The sequence below is a fragment of the Misgurnus anguillicaudatus genome, chromosome 8 (assembly GCF_027580225.2).
Source record: "Misgurnus anguillicaudatus chromosome 8, ASM2758022v2, whole genome shotgun sequence".
Lineage (NCBI taxonomy): Eukaryota > Metazoa > Chordata > Actinopteri > Cypriniformes > Cobitidae > Misgurnus > Misgurnus anguillicaudatus.
This window is the reverse complement of record NC_073344.2, coordinates 33,353,155-33,369,910: the sequence shown is the minus strand read 5'-3', so window position 1 is coordinate 33,369,910 and position 16,756 is coordinate 33,353,155. Positions and strand designations below refer to the sequence as shown.

Here is a 16,756-nt window from a genome sequence, read left to right as displayed (position 1 = left end):
TCATATTAAAACTTAAAATATAAAGGAAATAATATTTTAAGCAGTGCTTTAAGTGGGCAGGTACGCGCCGGTACTCAGTACCGCTACTTCCAAATATAGCTCTTGAGCATACCACCACCTGTCCGTGCGCACAGAACGTGCTTTTAGCTTTTCAGAGCGCCCTTCACAATGCACGCTTCCTAATTCGTCCCATTCAGAGCAGGGACTACATTACCCATACACCCTTGAGTTTTACAAGTTAAAAGCGCCTGCGTCGCTCCTGCTGCTATCAGTGTCAACAACTCAGCGTGGTCTGGGGAGGGGTGAGAAACGCGCAACCATAGCTGCTCGGTTAAATAAAAATACAATGAACACTTAATATGCCATCCTTGTTGTAGACTCTGAGAATTAAAAGAACAAGGTCAGAATCAGAGGACTCGCTGGCTGACATCCCACCAAGAATGATAGCTGCAGGTCACACACAAGCCCTTTTGTAGTTACGTGAAACTAACCCCTCGGCGCAACTTCGGATTTCCTCAGGCGATGTGTGGGGTAAAAACATTCTTGAAATTGTTATATACATTTAGTTTAATTGCTAAACTACAAGTGAACAAAATTTCAATGAATTTGATCGACGCGCACAGGAGTTTTAAAACCCACAAAATGGAAAACAATGGGACAAAATAAAGTGATGACTTTCGAGTTTCAAATGGCCAGTATTTTGTTATTCTTAAACCTGTAGACATGGTCTTGGTGTCATTTTTAAGTTTTTTCAAACTAGTTTTAGCATTTAAACATGTTGAAAATTTTACTCACATACCTACCTTTTGCACATTTAATTTATGTTCAATAGCTCTTTATACGGTAGCTCTTTCTAAGGGTATTTTTTTCAAAATCCTTTTGCACATTTTATTTATGTTAAGTAGCTATTTCTAGCTCAAGCAAATCCACAAACTAATACAATTATTTATTATTTTTTACAAGGTCGTCTGTTGACTGCTGTATAGTAATCCCCTTCAATATAGTTGTTGTTACCTCAGCGGAGGAGTCGAGTCAGCAAAAAAAAAAAAAAAAAAGAGTACCGGCAGCAAAAAAAAAAAAAAAATAGAGTACCGGCACCTCTTTTTTGCCACTTAAAGCACTGATTTTAAGAAAACTAAAACCATTAAATTTATATGCGGCCTTCTTGTCTGTATTTGTGATTATTTTCTCAATATGACTGCTTTTATGACGAAGCGGCCTTTCACTTACAATTTATAATTCACTTATATTAATGAAAAATTATGAAGAAAGCTGGCTGAAGTTGAATTTAAACTCAGATGACTATGATTTTGTCAAGTAGGGTGTGTTTCTGGATCGAAATCTTTTCTTAGAAAGCTTTCCTAATCCCATTCTCGGCAACCTAGATGAATTAATACATGCCTATATTTTTCAATGCGTGCACTTTTAATCTTTGTAGAGCGTTTCGTGAATGTGTTAGCATTTAGCCTAGCCCCATTCATTCCTATGGCTCCAAACAAAAGTTTTATTTTGTGCCACCATACTTACTCGTGTAACTACTTAGTCTTTAAATAGGGAAAACATGGAAGTGTTTGGTGGCTTCTAAATTCATCCCTGTTTGGAGCCATAGGAATGAATGGGACTAGGCTAAATGCTAACACATTCCCGAGGCACTGCACAAAGATTAAAAGTGCACGCATTGAAAAAAGATGGGTATGTATTAATTTGTCTAAGTTAAGGTAAGAACATAGTAAAATATTGAAAAACGGTGGTGCTTTCCTTTAAAACCGCAAGTCGTTAAAAGCAAATAAAATATTTTAAATTAAATTTTAATGCTCCTTACCTTACATAATTCTGCGTTCACACCAGCCGCGGTAGAGGCGTCAAGCGCGAGTGATTTCAATGTTAAGTCAATGTAGAGATGCATTGATGCACATCTGGAGGTCTCGCGGCGCGAATGAGGCATTTAGCGCGGCGCGGTAGACGCAATTCTGCATCATTGGCGCGTATTGAGCGTTGCTGCGGGAAACGTGCAAGTTGAAAAATTTGAACTTTGGCGGAAAAACACACCTTGTTAACCAATCAGGAGCTTGCTCTAGTAGTGACGGGATTATAGTAAATGAGCGGAGTCGCAGAAGCCCTTCCCATGACGCAAATTTTTGCGTGAATGGCTCGATGACTAGAATTTCACGCGTGGCTTTAAACTCAAAATGTTCAAGCGGCAAACTAGATGTGGTAGACATGAATTTGACGCCTTAAACACGGCTGGTGTGAACCCACATTAACAGGTAAATAGCCGCAAAATAAGCCCCTTCAGTGTGATACAAGACCCTCCGTGATAACAACCTGTTGCCTATACATTATCCCTTACATAAGAATGCTGCTGAAACTTACAGCCATGATTTCTATGTGGTTGATCGGAGTGTTGTTCCAACTAGGATGTTGATCCAGATGCATTCCCTACCTGACAATATCACAATAACATCAAACTCTTCACCGCCTTCTCGCTGCACAGTTGATCTTACCACCAGATTTCCAATGACCATGACCATCATAAAGACAACGAGACACATCGACTGTCCGGCCACTTCCATACAGTCCCACATGGTCTCGATCCATTCGCCGCAAAGCACCCGGAACACGATCAGGAAGGAGTGGAAAAAATCGTCCATGTGCCAGCGCGGCAACTCGCAGTCCTCTGAGATCTTGCAGACGCATTCGCGGTAGCTCTTTCCGAACAGCTGCATTCCCACCACGGCGAAGATGAAGACGATGATGGCCAGGACGAGGGTCAGATTCCCCAAAGCACCGACTGAGTTACCGATGATCTTTATCAGCATGTTCAGAGTGGGCCAGGACTTTGCTAGTTTAAAGACTCGTAACTATTGTGACAGAGAAACAGGATAAAAAGAATGTTAGAAGAAAGATACGTTGTGGTACGTGTTCCTACAGCATGGCACTCATGGGTATGATCCCGTAAGAACATACATAATGAATCTCCAAATACAGTACACTGTAAGTTGCTTTGAATAAATTCCAAAGACAGTTACTAAGACTTCTTACACTGATAAACGTCTTTTGAAAGCCATTGCATTCATTTAGATGTGTAAAAAGATACACGTACCAGTGGCACAGTCCATTCTGTTCTGATTTATGAGCTCAGCTCAACCTTTTTAAAACTGAAACGTTGATGCTAAAGAGGTAAGATGAGGTTACTCACCAGTCTGAAGGAGCGCAACACAGAAAGTCCCTCCACATTGGCCAAGCCCAATTCCATGAGACTCAGACTCACGATGATGCCATCAAAGATGTTCCAGCCCTCCTGAAAGTAGTAATACGGGTCTAGTGCGATTACCTTCAGACACATCTCTGCCGTGAAGATCCCAGTGAACACCTGTGTGCAAACACACACATCAGCACAACTCACACACTTTAACAAGTCGGTTTACTAACAACCAACATCAGGAGTGAGTCCTATATAGTGTATGTGCACTCCCTGATATAGGAAAACAGTTCTACCTATTTACAAGACCATACACGTTATCAGTTTATTAAGCATAATTGGATGCTAACTTACCAAATTTCCCACTGACAGCACATGATTGAACTCCTTTGTCATTGGATAGTGTTCCATAGCCATGAAGAGGGTGTTGAGGACAATACAGATGGTTATGGCCAGGTCTACGAATGGATCCATCACGATCATGTTCATAATCTGCTTCACCTTCAACCATGTGGGACAGCAGTCCCAGATCAGAAAGCTGTTGGCAAACTTGTACCAGCAAGGAGGACACTTCTGCCGTGATTCCTCGAGCTCTGTGAACATTATCAATATGGCACCAAATGTTAAAGGATTAGTCAGTTTTCTTAAAAAAACAAATACAGATAATTTACACATCACCATGTCATATAAAATGTTGATGTCTTTCTTTGTTCAGTCGTGAAGAAATTATGTTTTTTTTTTTTTTGAAGAAAACATTACAGGATTTTTTTCATTTTAATGGACTTTAATGGACCCCAACACTTAACAGTTTTAATGCAGTTTAAAATTGCAGTTTCAAACGACTGTAAACGATCTCAAACGAGGCATAAGGGTCTTATCTAGCAAAACGATTGTCATGAAAAATAAAAAAATATGCACTTTAAACCACAACTTCTCGTCTTCCTCTGGTCCTGTGGCGCGCCAGCGCGACCTCACGTAATGCGTCATCACGTCAAGAGGTCACGGATTATGTATGCGAAACTATGCCCCAGTGTTTACAAGTGTGGAGAAAGAAGACCGTTCCGACATTGTTGTATGTCGAATGATACTACTTAATGTCTTTGTGTCAGTTTATTGTTTAAAATGGTCCGCAAATGTGCGTTTCATGTAACACGTGACCTTTTAACATCAGTACGCAATTATGTGAGGTCACGCTGGCTGGTCACACAGCCAGAGGAAGAAGAGAAGTTGTGTTTTAACCCTTAACCCTTATGCCTCGTTTGAGATCGTTTAGTCCTTTGAAACTGAATTAAAATAGTTAAGTGTTGGGGTCCATTAAAGTCCATTTAAATGAGAACAATCTGGGAATATTTTCCTCAAAAAACAAAATTTCTTCTCGACTGAACAAAGAAAGACATCAACATTTTGGATGACAGGTGGTGAGTAAGTTATCTGGATTTTTTTTAAGAAAATGGACTAATCCTTTAAAGGGAATCTTAACACTTTTCCTTCTTAAGTGTTATCTAGCAGAAACTTCTTATGGGTCTCCTATTGGTTTAGGAAGCAGGCTTGTGTGAGGTTGCAGGTTCAAGACTTTCGATAGGAGATTACTGAATTACTGCTCTTTTATCTTTTGTGCAGGCTTTGCAATAAGACTGTTATTGAAGGATGGTGTTGACTATGGACGATAAAAAAACTACTTAAATAAATTAATAAATAGATAAATGCATAAATAAATAAATGTATATAGAAATGAATAAATAAATACGTGCATTAATAAATAAATAAATATATAAAGGTAATATTCCACTTTCATAAAAAATTCACGATAATTTACTCACCTCTATGTCATCCAAGATATTTATGTTTTTTTCTTTAGTCAAAAAGAAATTAAGTTTCTGAGGAAAACGTTCCAGGATTTTTCTCCATATAGTGGACCTTAACAGTTGATCGTTTCAATGCAGCTTCAAAGGGCTCTAAACAATCCCAACCAAGGCATAAGGTTCTTATCTAGCAAAACAATCGTCATTTTTGCCCTTAAAAAAGTACTTTTTAACCTTTAACTTTTCGTCTTGCACTAGCCGTGTGATGCGCCAGCGCGACCTTACGCATTACGTGTCACGTAGAAAATTCACGTGCTACAGGTGTGAAACGCACACTTGTGGACTATTTTAAACAATAAACTGACACAAAGACATTAATTAGTATCATTCCACATACAACAACGTTGGAACGGTCCTCTTTCTCCACACTTATAAACACTGAAGCTGTAGTTTTGCATACGTCATGCGTGACCCTTTGATGTGATTACGTAATACGTAAGGTCACGCTGGCGGATCACAAGGCTAGTGCAAGACGGGAAGTTGTGGTTAAAAAGTGCTTATTTTTTGACGAACATTAAGATCATTTTGCGAGATAAGACCCTTATTCCTCGGTTGGGATCATTTAGAGCTCTTTGAAGCTGCATTGAAACTGCAATTTTAAACTGCATTGAAACTGTAAACTGTTGAGGTCCAATAACATCCAATATTGGGTGAAAAATCCTGGACATTTTTCCTCAAAAAACTTAATTGCTTCTCAACTGAACAAAGAAAGACATAAACCCCCTGAATGAAATGGAGGTGAGTAAATTATCCGTTTTTTTTTTTAATGAAAGTGGAGTTATCCTTTAATGTAAATAAATAAATAAACACATAAATGCACAAATACATAAATGTAGAAATACAGAAATAAATAAATTAATAAATCCATAAACAACCAAGTCATTAGTTAATTGCATAAATAAATAAATGCAGATATAAATAAATAAATATATTGTTTTGTCAAAAGTGTCAACTTTTAAAGGGATAGTTCACTTTGAAATGAAAATTCTGTCATCATTTACTCATCCTCATGTTGTTCTAAGCCTGTATGAATTTTTTTTCTGATGAACACAAAGAAAGATATTTTGAGAAATGATAGTTAACACACAGCAGTAAGTAACCATTGACTTCCACAGTAGGAAAAATATTTTTTGAAGTATTGTGATAAATGACTAAGAAAATATTTTGATAAATGATGGAAAGCACACAGTTGACAGTACCCATTAAATTCCATCATATTTTTTTATTCCTACTATGGAAGTCTATGGTCACTTACTTATGTGTGTTTACTATCATTTCTCAAAATATCTTCTTGTGTGTTCATCAGAAAAAAGAAATTCATACAGGTTTAGAACAACATGAGAATGAGTAAATGATGACAGAATTTTCATTTTAAAGTGAACTATCCTTTTAATTGTATTATTTTTGTATCATTTGTGTTATACTACATTTATTTCAATATTTATTTATGTATTTCTACATATATTTATTTTTACATTTATTTATTTCATTCATTTTTTGTCCTCCACAGTTGGCAGCAAACCATCAGCCCATTAGTAAGCAAAGTACAGCATTCACATGCAAAGAGAGCGTTTTTATTAAAATTTAAAAAGGCAACGAAGCAATAAATTGGTAAATATGGTAAAAATCTAAATTATGATGCGAAAATAAGTTACATTAAAAGTAAAATGTCTATGATATAACCCTTTTTACTTTATGGTAATAAACCACTCCACTAATGCTGGTCATGTGATAATAACATTCAATTGTCTGTTGCTGTAAGAAAAACTGAGAGCATTGTTTCTGAATGGGCCGAAATAATAAAGCAGGTATGCACACTGATGACTTTGTCACAATTGATGTTTAATGGGCAATGCAATAAAAAACCAACCTCAATGTTGTCCTATGTTCATCACACAATGGCTGTATGTTGAAAGGATCGTTTACTCAGATTGTGCTGAGCAAAATTACAGGACGTTTGAAAGTGGTATCATGTTACATGCAGGGACCGAAATTATGTTTTTACCCCACCAACCAATGGCAAGTGAATTGATATAATGTGTTTTGCATGCTTTTAATAAAAATATCATTAAGATTTTTGTAAAATTGATACTTGAATGAGAAGTGAAACGTTAATATTTAACTCGTGTTACCTAAAGAAACAAAAAACTTTTATATGAAAATGGGATTATGTGCTAGAAGAGGTTTAGTGTGAATATAACATGACCCTTATGGTAAAATATAAGATTGCAGTAACATTACTTCAAAAGTCAGCATTTAAAGGTCACAGCACATGTGTGTGTGATTCAGTATGTGTACACAGTCTTTATGTGTTGTCTATATGTACATGTGCAAACAGGGGATGTTTGTACAGACCTTCCATAGTATTCGTGAGAATGCTGGCCACGCTCAAAGCTCTTTTTCTAGCGACCGTCTCGTCTAGATAATCCGACGGCTGGTGCGATCCCGAACGCTTCTTGCGTGCGTCAGACTCAGTGGTTGTGCCCTAGAATGAAAGAAAAGTATCTTAAGTAAGGGCATTGTTTTATGCGTCATGGTTTATGTGACGTTACTTTTATTCGCTCTACCTCTGGTAACAAGCGTCCGATTGGTGATGTTGGCACAGATGTCCCACCCACCAGAGAGACCACGCCATTGCAATCTACGGTGCAGTGCATCTTTCCATTGGCTGGCAGCATGATCCTTGGGGCCAGGCTACAGTGACTGACGGTGGAGCTCCGCCTCTCGATGCAGCGAGGTACGAAGAGCGACCCGCGCCGACTGTCGCTGTCCTCGAATGTGCTGTGCTCGTCATCAGCAAAATCGTTCTCTGAGCCGAAGTCTCGAGCTCGCCCGCGAAAACTAAACAGGCTTGCGCGGCTGTTTCTCCTCGGGGAGAAAAGAGACCCGCGGATGCTGAGGAGAGACTGAAGTAAAAGAAAAAAAGACAAAAATATAAGTATAGATGATAAAACTTCAGCCTGGATTTCATTGACAGGGTCACATATTTAATATTTCATCACTTATCAGATATAATAACTGAATGGCTTAGCAAACTATATTTCCCAAAACGCCCCGAATCTAGATGAAACAGGAAGTCACCTGATTTGGAGTGGAGCACTTCTTCTCATAAGAGAGTCGGTTAGCGTCTATGGAGAAGCGAAAACCGGGTCGTCTGATGCTGTCCTCTGATGCAGACTTATGAAACTTCTCCTGGTCGGCTTTCTCCTCCTCTTCCCGTTGTTTTCTTTTCTTCCTCCTGTTTCGTCGCTCTTTGGCGCTCTTAGAGCTGAGTCTGGACCCTCCGGAGGAGCTTTCCTCCGACAAGCCCCCCCTTCCGCTGTACTCCCCGCTCTCTGTTGCTGCTGCTGCGGCAACCTGCCAACCAATCAAGGCACAGGCATGGTTGTCAGGGGCAACCAGGGGTAGACTTAGTTTAAGCTCACATATTGAAAGCAAAGATAAATAATCGGGAAGTACTAGAAGGAGATAGATCAGTTTATGTGATGAGAGTAAATTACAGGTATGAGTCGCATTGTTGACGTTATTTTGTTCTCACTGAGTATCACAATGGAACAGTCAAAATCTATATATCAGCAAACTAAAGAAACATAGAGATTACAGAAGTATTACAGAGATATAGACTATACAGAGATATATCTGTCTGTCTGCAAGTCGGTCTTTCTGTCTGGCTGTAACTGTCTTTCTATCTGGCTGTCTGCCAGCAAGTCTGTCTCAGTCGTCTGTTAGTTTTCTGTCCATAACCCTGTATGTCTGTCTTATCTGTATGTCTGTCTCTGTCTATCTGTCAGTAACTCTGTCTGTCTGGCATTAAGTTTGTCTGTCAGCAAATCTATCTGTCTGTCTGTTTGTCAGTAAGTCTGTCTCTGTCATCTGTCTGCCATTTTGTTTGTCTGTCAGTAACTGTGCCTATAAATCTGTCTCCGTATGTCTCTTTTTCTGTCTGTCAGCAAATCTTTTTGTCTGTCAGTAACTGTCTTTCTATCTGTCTGTCTGCCAGCAAGTCTGTCTCAGGCGTCTGTAGTTTATCTGTCCATAACTCTGTATGTCTGTCTTGTCTGGCAGCATATTTGTCTCTCAGCAAATGTATCTATCTGTCTGTCTCTCTGTCTGTCTGTAAGTCTGTCGTCTGTCTGCCATTTTGTTTGTCTGTCAGTAACTCTGTCTGTAAATCTGTCTCTGTATGTCTCTTTTTCTGTCTGTCAGCAAATCTTTTTGTCTGTCAGTAACTGTCTTTCTATCTGTCTGTCTGCCAGCAAGTCTGTCTCATTTGTCTGAAGTTTATCTGTCCATAACTCTGTTTATCTGTCTTGTCTGGCAGTATATTTGTCTCTCAGCAAATCTATCTATCTGTCTGTCTGTCTATCTGTCTGTAAGTCTGTCTCTGTCTGTCAGTCTGCCTGCCATTTTGTTTGTCTGTCGGTAACTCTGTCTGTAAATCTGTCTCTGTATGTCTCTCTTTCTGTCTGGCAGTAACTGTCTTTCTATCTGTCTGTCTGTCTGTCTGTCTGCCAGCAAGTCTGTCTCAGTCGTCTGTTAGTTTTCTGTCCATAACTCTGTATGTCTGTCTTATCTGTATGTCTGTCTCTGTCTATCTGTCAGTAACTCTGTCTGTCTGGCATTAAGTTTGTCTGTCAGCAAATCTATCTGTCTGTCTGTTTGTCAGTAAGTCTGTCTCTGTCATCTGTCTGCCATTTTGTTTGTCTGTCAGTAACTCTGTCTGTAAATCTGTCTCTGTATGTCTCTTTTTCTGTCTGTCAGCAAATCTTTTTGTCTGTCAGTAACTGTCTTTCTATCTGTCTGTCTGCCAGCAAGTCTGTCTCATTTGTCTGAAGTTTATCTGTCCATAACTCTGTTTATCTGTCTTGTCTGGCAGTATATTTGTCTCTCAGCAAATCTATCTATCTGTCTGTCTGTCTATCTGTCTGTAAGTCTGTCTCTGTCTGTCAGTCTGCCTGCCATTTTGTTTGTCTGTCGGTAACTCTGTCTGTAAATCTGTCTCTGTATGTCTCTCTTTCTGTCTGGCAGTAACTGTCTTTCTATCTGTCTGTCTGTCTGTCTGCCAGCAAGTCTGTCTCAGTCGTCTGTTAGTTTTCTGTCCATAACTCTGTATGTCTGTCTTATCTGTATGTCTGTCTCTGTCTATCTGTCAGTAACTCTGTCTGTCTGGCATTAAGTTTGTCTGTCAGCAAATCTATCTGTCTGTCTGTTTGTCAGTAAGTCTGTCTCTGTCATCTGTCTGCCATTTTGTTTGTCTGTCAGTAACTGTGTCTATAAATCTGTCTCCGTTTGTCTCTTTTTCTGTCTGTCAGCAAATCTTTTTGTCTGTCAGTAACTGTCTTTCTATCTGTCTCTCTGCCAGCAAGTCTGTCTCAGGCGTCTGTAGTTTATCTGTCCATAACTCTGTATGTCTGTCTTGTCTGGCAGCATATTTGTCTCTCAGCAAATCTATCTATCTGTCTGTCTCTCTGTCTGTCTGTAAGTCTGTCATCTGTCTGCCATTTTGTTTGTCTGTCAGTAACTCTGTCTGTAAATCTGTCTCTGTATGTCTCTTTTTCTGTCTGTCAGCAAATCTTTTTGTCTGTCAGTAACTGTCTTTCTATCTCTGTCTGTCTGCCAGCAAGTCTGTCTCATTTGTCTGAAGTTTATCTGTCCATAACTCTGTTTATCTGTCTTGTCTGGCAGTATATTTGTCTCTCAGCAAATCTATCTATCTGTCTGTCTGTCTATCTGTCTGTAAGTCTGTCTCTGTCTGTCAGTCTGCCTGCCATTTTGTTTGTCTGTCGGTAACTCTGTCTGTAAATCTGTCTCTGTATGTCTCTCTTTCTGTCTGGCAGTAACTGTCTTTCTATCTGTCTGTCTGCCAGCAAGTCTGTCTCAGTCGTCTGTTAGTTTTCTGTCCATAACTCTGTATGTCTGTCTTATCTGTATGTCTGTCTCTGTCTATCTGTCAGTAACTCTGTCTGTCTGGCATTAAGTTTGTCTGTCAGCAAATCTATCTGTCTGTCTGTTTGTCAGTAAGTCTGTCTCTGTCATCTGTCTGCCATTTTGTTTGTCTGTCAGTAACTGTGTCTATAAATCTGTCTCCGTATGTCTCTTTTTCTGTCTGTCAGCAAATCTTTTTGTCTGTGTCAGTAACTGTCTTTCTATCTGTCTGTCTGCCAGCAAGTCTGTCTCAGGCGTCTGTAGTTTATCTGTCCATAACTCTGTATGTCTGTCTTGTCTGGCAGCATATTTGTCTCTCAGCAAATGTATCTATCTGTCTGTCTCTCTGTCTGTCTGTCGTCTGTCTGCCATTTTGTTTGTCTGTCAGTAACTCTGTCTGTAAATCTGTCTCTGTATGTCTCTTTTTCTGTCTGTCAGCAAATCTTTTTGTCTGTCAGTAAGCAAGTCTGTCTCATTTGTCGGAAGTTTATCTGTCCATAACTCTGTTTATCTGTCTTGTCTGGCAGCATATTTGTCTCTCAGCAAATCTATCTATCTGTCTGTAAGTCTGTCTCTGTCTGTCAGTCTGCCTGTCATTTTGTTTGTCTGTCGGTAACTCTGTCTGTAAATCTGTCTCTGTATGTCTGTCTGTTAGTAAGTCTATCTGTCTCTGTCTGTCAGTTATTTTGTCTCTCCGCAAATATTTCTGTCTGTCAGTAACTGCCTTTCTAGCAGTCTGTCTGTCTCATTCATCTGTTAGTCTGTCTGTTTGTAACTCTATATGTCTGTTTTGTCTGTGAAACTGTCTCTGTCTATCTCTCAGTAACTCTGTCTGTCTGTCTGTTAGTAAGTCTATCTGTCTCTGTCTGTCAGCAACTCTGTCTGTCAGCAAATCTTTCTGTCTGTCAGTAACTCTGTCTGTCTGTCTCTCTTTCTGTCTGTCAGCAAGTCTGTCTCAGTCCTCTGTTAGTCTGTCTGTCTGTAACTCTGTCTGTCTGTCTGTCTGTCAGTAAGTCTATTTGTATCTGTCTGTCAGTATCTCAGTAATTCTGTCTGTCAGCAAGTCTAACTTTGTCTGTCTGTCTCTCTTTCTTTATTTCTGTCTGTCAGTAACTCTGTATGTCTGTCTCTCTTTCTTTCTGTCTGTCAGTAATTGTCTTTCTATCTGTCTGTCTGCCAGCAAGTCTGTCTCAGTCATCTGTTAGTCTGTCTGTCTGTGACTCTGTCTATCTGTCAGTAAGTCTGTCAGTAAGTCTATTTGTATCTGTCTGTCAGTCTCAGTAATTCTGTCTGCCAGCAAGTCTTACTTTGTCTGTCTGTCTCTCTTTCTTTATTTCTGTCTGTCAGTAACTCTGTCTGTCTGTCTGTCTGTCTGTCTCTCTTTCTTTCTGTCTGTCTGTCTGTCTGTCAGTAATTGTCTTGCTATCCGTCTGTCTGCCAGCAAGTCCGTCTCAGTCGTCTTTCTGTCTGTAACTCTGTTTCTGTCTATCTGTCAGTAAGTCTGTCTGTCTGTCTGTCAGTAGGTCTATCTGTCAGTCTCTGTCTGTCTGCAAATTTGTCTGACTGCCAGTAACTCTGTCTGTAAGTCTGCCTGTCTGTCTTTCTATCTGCAAGTCTGTCTGTCACATTCTGCATTTCTGAGTTATTCTGCATCTCAGTCTATTTCACTCGTTACTCTCTTTTTCCCTCACTCCCTCTCTCTCTCTCTCATTACTGTTGGTTTCCATGGCAACAGGGCAGTGTTAGTCGCAGCTATGTGGCTTAGAAACTTAAGAGATGATGAAGGCAGATCATCAAAGACAAGGAAACAAGTATGAAATAATGATTACAACAAAAATATCAAAACATCTGGAGATTAAATATTTTAAATCAACACAAAAACTGTAAATACTCCCAGTGGATTCAGTTCTAAATGAATGTATGTGTATGTATGTATGTGTATACACACTGTACATTTGTGTGTGTGTTAGCTACCTGTGCCTCCTCCTGCTGTCTCTTTAGCTGTTCCAGCATGGCTTGAAATTCTTCCTCCTTTTGTTGGGCCTCCTCTATAGTGGCCTGGTTTTGCTCATCGTATGCCATGGCTACCACAGCCAGGATGAGATTTACCAGATAGAAGGAGCCCAGGAAGATTACCAGCACAAAGAAAATCATGTAGGGCTTTCCAGCTGCACGTAGGGTCTGCATAAGCGAGGGAGGAGTGAGAGAGAGACAATTATCCACGTACCAAATGGAAAAAATTGAAAAGCAGCTTTAAAATGAAAAAGCCTGTTGGTTATGGTCAAATGTCTTAAAGGGCCTAGTATTTACAGAAGGATGTTTGGATGGGATCTAATAATAACTAATAACTATAATAAGGTTGTGGACTAGTATTTGCCCATAAGAATATAGAAGTGTAGTCATTACAGAAGGATGTCTGGTGTATTGTCTATGTCTAATAGAAGATTTAAGGGGAGAGGCCTCATATTTACAGAAAGATGTTATGGTGTGGTCTGATGCATATAAGAATATTGGGGTGTGGCTTAGTCATTACAAGAGGATGTTGATGTCATTACAAGACCCGAGGTTAAGCACAGCGTGAAAATCCCTTGCGTTAGCAGCACATAAACAGGTGGTCTAGACTACACAGAAGAAGGCTGGGCGTGGCCTGTACTTTACAAAACAATAGTATGTGTGGTTTAATCCCTACAAGAGTATAATGGGCCTGGAGTAGAACTCACAGATGGATGTTGTCTGTGGTTTTATTCCAACGTGAAAATATTGGGACTAGACTAGAAGGTGAGGTAATGGTTGTACCTGCTGATAGAGATTTTCCCAGAAGTCTTGTGTCATGAGTCTGAATAGCGAGAGGAAGGCCCAGCCGAACGTATCAAAGCTTGTGTAGCCGTAGTCAGGATTACGACCAGCTTTAATGCATAAGAAGCCCTCTGGACACTGCCTGTAAGTCCATCCAAATAGAGATTTTCAGTCCATTCAGTGAGAATGAGTAAGTCATTTAGTTCACAAGGCCCATAAATGACATCATATACATCTGACTGTTTATCGATTCAATAAAAATAAATCACGATAACACTATGTATTATTTAACATTGTTAAATGCATTAGCTAGCATAAACTAACAATGAACCTCAGCATTTATTGTTATTTAAAAAACAATACAATTGTTCATGTTAATTCAATGTGCAGTAACTAATGCTAACAGTGACGGGTGCACGAATGGCGTGGATGGCGCATTCTGCGTGAATTGAGCGTTGCCGCAAGAAACGCGCGAGTTGAAACATCTGAACTTTGGCAGATTTCCGCGCCCCGTTAACCAATCAGGACCTTGCTGTAGTAGTGACTTGATTACATGAAGCGAGCATCGCAGAAGCCACTCCCATGACGCGAATTTCCGCGTGACTGTCACGAATTACTAGAATTTCACGCGCGGCTTTCACGCGCAAATGAAGTGAGTAAACTCAAATGTTCAAGCATCCAACTACACGCGAATAGCGCGTTTAGGCCGCCTCTACCGGGGCTGATGTGAATGCACTATTACCGTAGGTTCACACCAGCCGCGCTTGAGGCATCAAATTCGCGTGTACCACGCCTAGTTTGCTGCTCGAACAGTTTGAGTTTACTCGCTTCATCCTCGCATGAAAGCAGCGTGTGAAATTCTAGTCATCGAGACATTCACGCGGAAATTCGCGTCATGGGAGGGGCTTCTGCGACTCCGCTCGCTTCCTGTAATCACCTCACTACTAGAGCAAGCTCCTGATTGGTTAACGCAGCGTGTTTTTCGGCCAAAGTTCAAATTATTCAACTTGTGCGTTTGCCGCGGCAACGCTTACTGTGGGTTTACACCAAACGCGAACCGTGCAATTGCATCGCGTTGCTCGCTCTAGATTATTTATCTCTGTGTCATGCAAATTTTTCGCTCAAGTTGAATATTTTCAACTTGGGCAAAGACGCGTTTGAGGCGAATAGCGCGTGTTTTCAATTGCATGCTTAGCGTTTGGTGTAAACCCACAGTTAATTTGAACTAGATGCGCGAATGAGGTGGAATAGCGTCTCCCGCTCCGCGCTAAACACCTCATTGGACCTAGACCTCCAGACGTGCGTCAACGCATCTTCACATTGACTTAACATTAAAATCACTCGCGCTTGACGCCTCTACCGTGTCTGGTGTGAATTCACTATTAGTCTGTGACTTTCAGCACTTTCAGTCCATCTATGCAATACAGTGGGATACTACGATAAGGTGGATAGAGGGTTGTCCGGGGTGTCCAGCACATTGTTGAAAACAAATATTATGAATGTACGTGCAAATTTTTACATAATGATTTCATTATATGCTGAAAGAGGGTTCATACTATTTGTCTTTCTGTGGACTGAATAAAGTCTATGCTCTTTGTACTGTTTTACAACAAACCTCAACGCCATGTTTTTATTCTTGAAGTTAAATTTTTATTTTATAATTTTAGATTAACTGGACTGTCCCATTGACAAACGCTTCCTATCCAATAATAGCGTGCGTGCACAGAGCTAAATGAGTTGCTGTTAGCGTCTTTTTGGTTTACGGATAATTACACATAAACATCTCAAAATAGCTGTGTGTAAATTTGCGTATCACTCCGCGAATCGCATGCGAGCCGAACCGTGGGTCAAACTGCGATCCGTCAAGCCACTATCAAATATTATGTATAATGTAAAATATCGTACCCTGCATCGCTAGAATTTCCACACAGCAAAGCATCTCTGCGGCCTGGGAGGTAATAATAATTGTCTGAAAAGGTAAAAAGGATAAATGTCAAGAAACACAATACAAAGATAAGTAGACCACAGTCACACACACACATACGCACACAAACACACAGTATACAGTATGTTCCCAGCCTTAAAACTTGTAGCTTGAAGGAATGTATGGCTCTAAATTAAGCCTAGACGTTGAACAACACAGTCTGCAAGGCAATACACAGACACAGTCCTAAGTGTGCTTAAAGCACTGGATGACTCATTTTCTTGGGCCAGTGGATCACTCCTTACACCCGCAGGAAACTGTAGTGTCTCCCAGCATCTCAATAACACACACACACAGTCTTCACTTACTCTTATCACTAATGTACTCCGTCCAGTTGAAGTTGGAGCTGGGCATTTCTAAGCTGTAGTTGAACCGGTCTGTCATGTTTTCTGTGCCATTGATCGGTATCCTCACACACTTCTGCCTCAGGTTTCCCATGAAGAGCTGCAGTCCGATCAGAGCAAACACGCTCAGACAGAAGACCGTCAGGATCATCACGTCTGACAGCTTCTTCACGGACTGGATCAGAGCGCCAACGATGGTCTTCAGCCCTGGGGGACACGTAGCGGTGGTCAAAAACGCTCACAAACACATTGTGAGAGTGAAAATGGCACATATTTTGAAAACGTAAAGGTGCTATAAGGTTCTTTGCAGCGATGCCATAGAAAAACCATTGTTCCTCAAGGAACCTTTCAGACAATGGTCATTTATAGAGCCTTAATCTATTACACAAACTTTTGTGTAACAGGACGCTTCTGTGGTGGTTCTTCATGGAACCATACAGCCGGTCAAAGAACCTTTTAGAAACCTTTATGTTTAAGAGTGTAGTTTCACCAGGAAGCATGTTGCTTTTATTTTATACTGTATGTACAAATAAAAATGTTTCTGAAATCCTAATGCTCATTTTATTTAAAGTCAATATAAATGATGGAAATAGTTCACCAAAAATGCCATTATGTCCTTTAATCGCCCTCAAGCTATTTCAAA

The 16,756-nt window shown here is 40.1% G+C and overlaps 1 protein-coding gene across 6 annotated transcripts in view; it reads right to left on the bottom strand.

The window, feature by feature from the left end:
• Positions 1-16,756, bottom strand: part of scn1lab (sodium channel, voltage-gated, type I like, alpha b) — a 56,795-nt gene that overhangs the window by 28,020 nt on the left and 12,019 nt on the right. For all 6 annotated transcript variants that reach the window (XM_073870732.1, XM_073870730.1, XM_073870731.1 and 3 more), the window contains exons 7-16: positions 16,078-16,320; positions 15,691-15,754; positions 13,786-13,927; positions 12,964-13,170; positions 8,146-8,421; positions 7,632-7,970; positions 7,420-7,549; positions 3,557-3,795; positions 3,200-3,373; positions 2,505-2,861 (exon numbers count right to left, since the gene is read on the bottom strand). In XM_073870732.1, the coding sequence (XP_073726833.1) occupies positions 2,505-2,861; positions 3,200-3,373; positions 3,557-3,795; positions 7,420-7,549; positions 7,632-7,970; positions 8,146-8,421; positions 12,964-13,170; positions 13,786-13,927; positions 15,691-15,754; positions 16,078-16,320 (2,171 nt within the window). The remainder of the gene's footprint in view (positions 1-2,504; positions 2,862-3,199; positions 3,374-3,556; positions 3,796-7,419; positions 7,550-7,631; positions 7,971-8,145; positions 8,422-12,963; positions 13,171-13,785; positions 13,928-15,690; positions 15,755-16,077; positions 16,321-16,756) is intronic.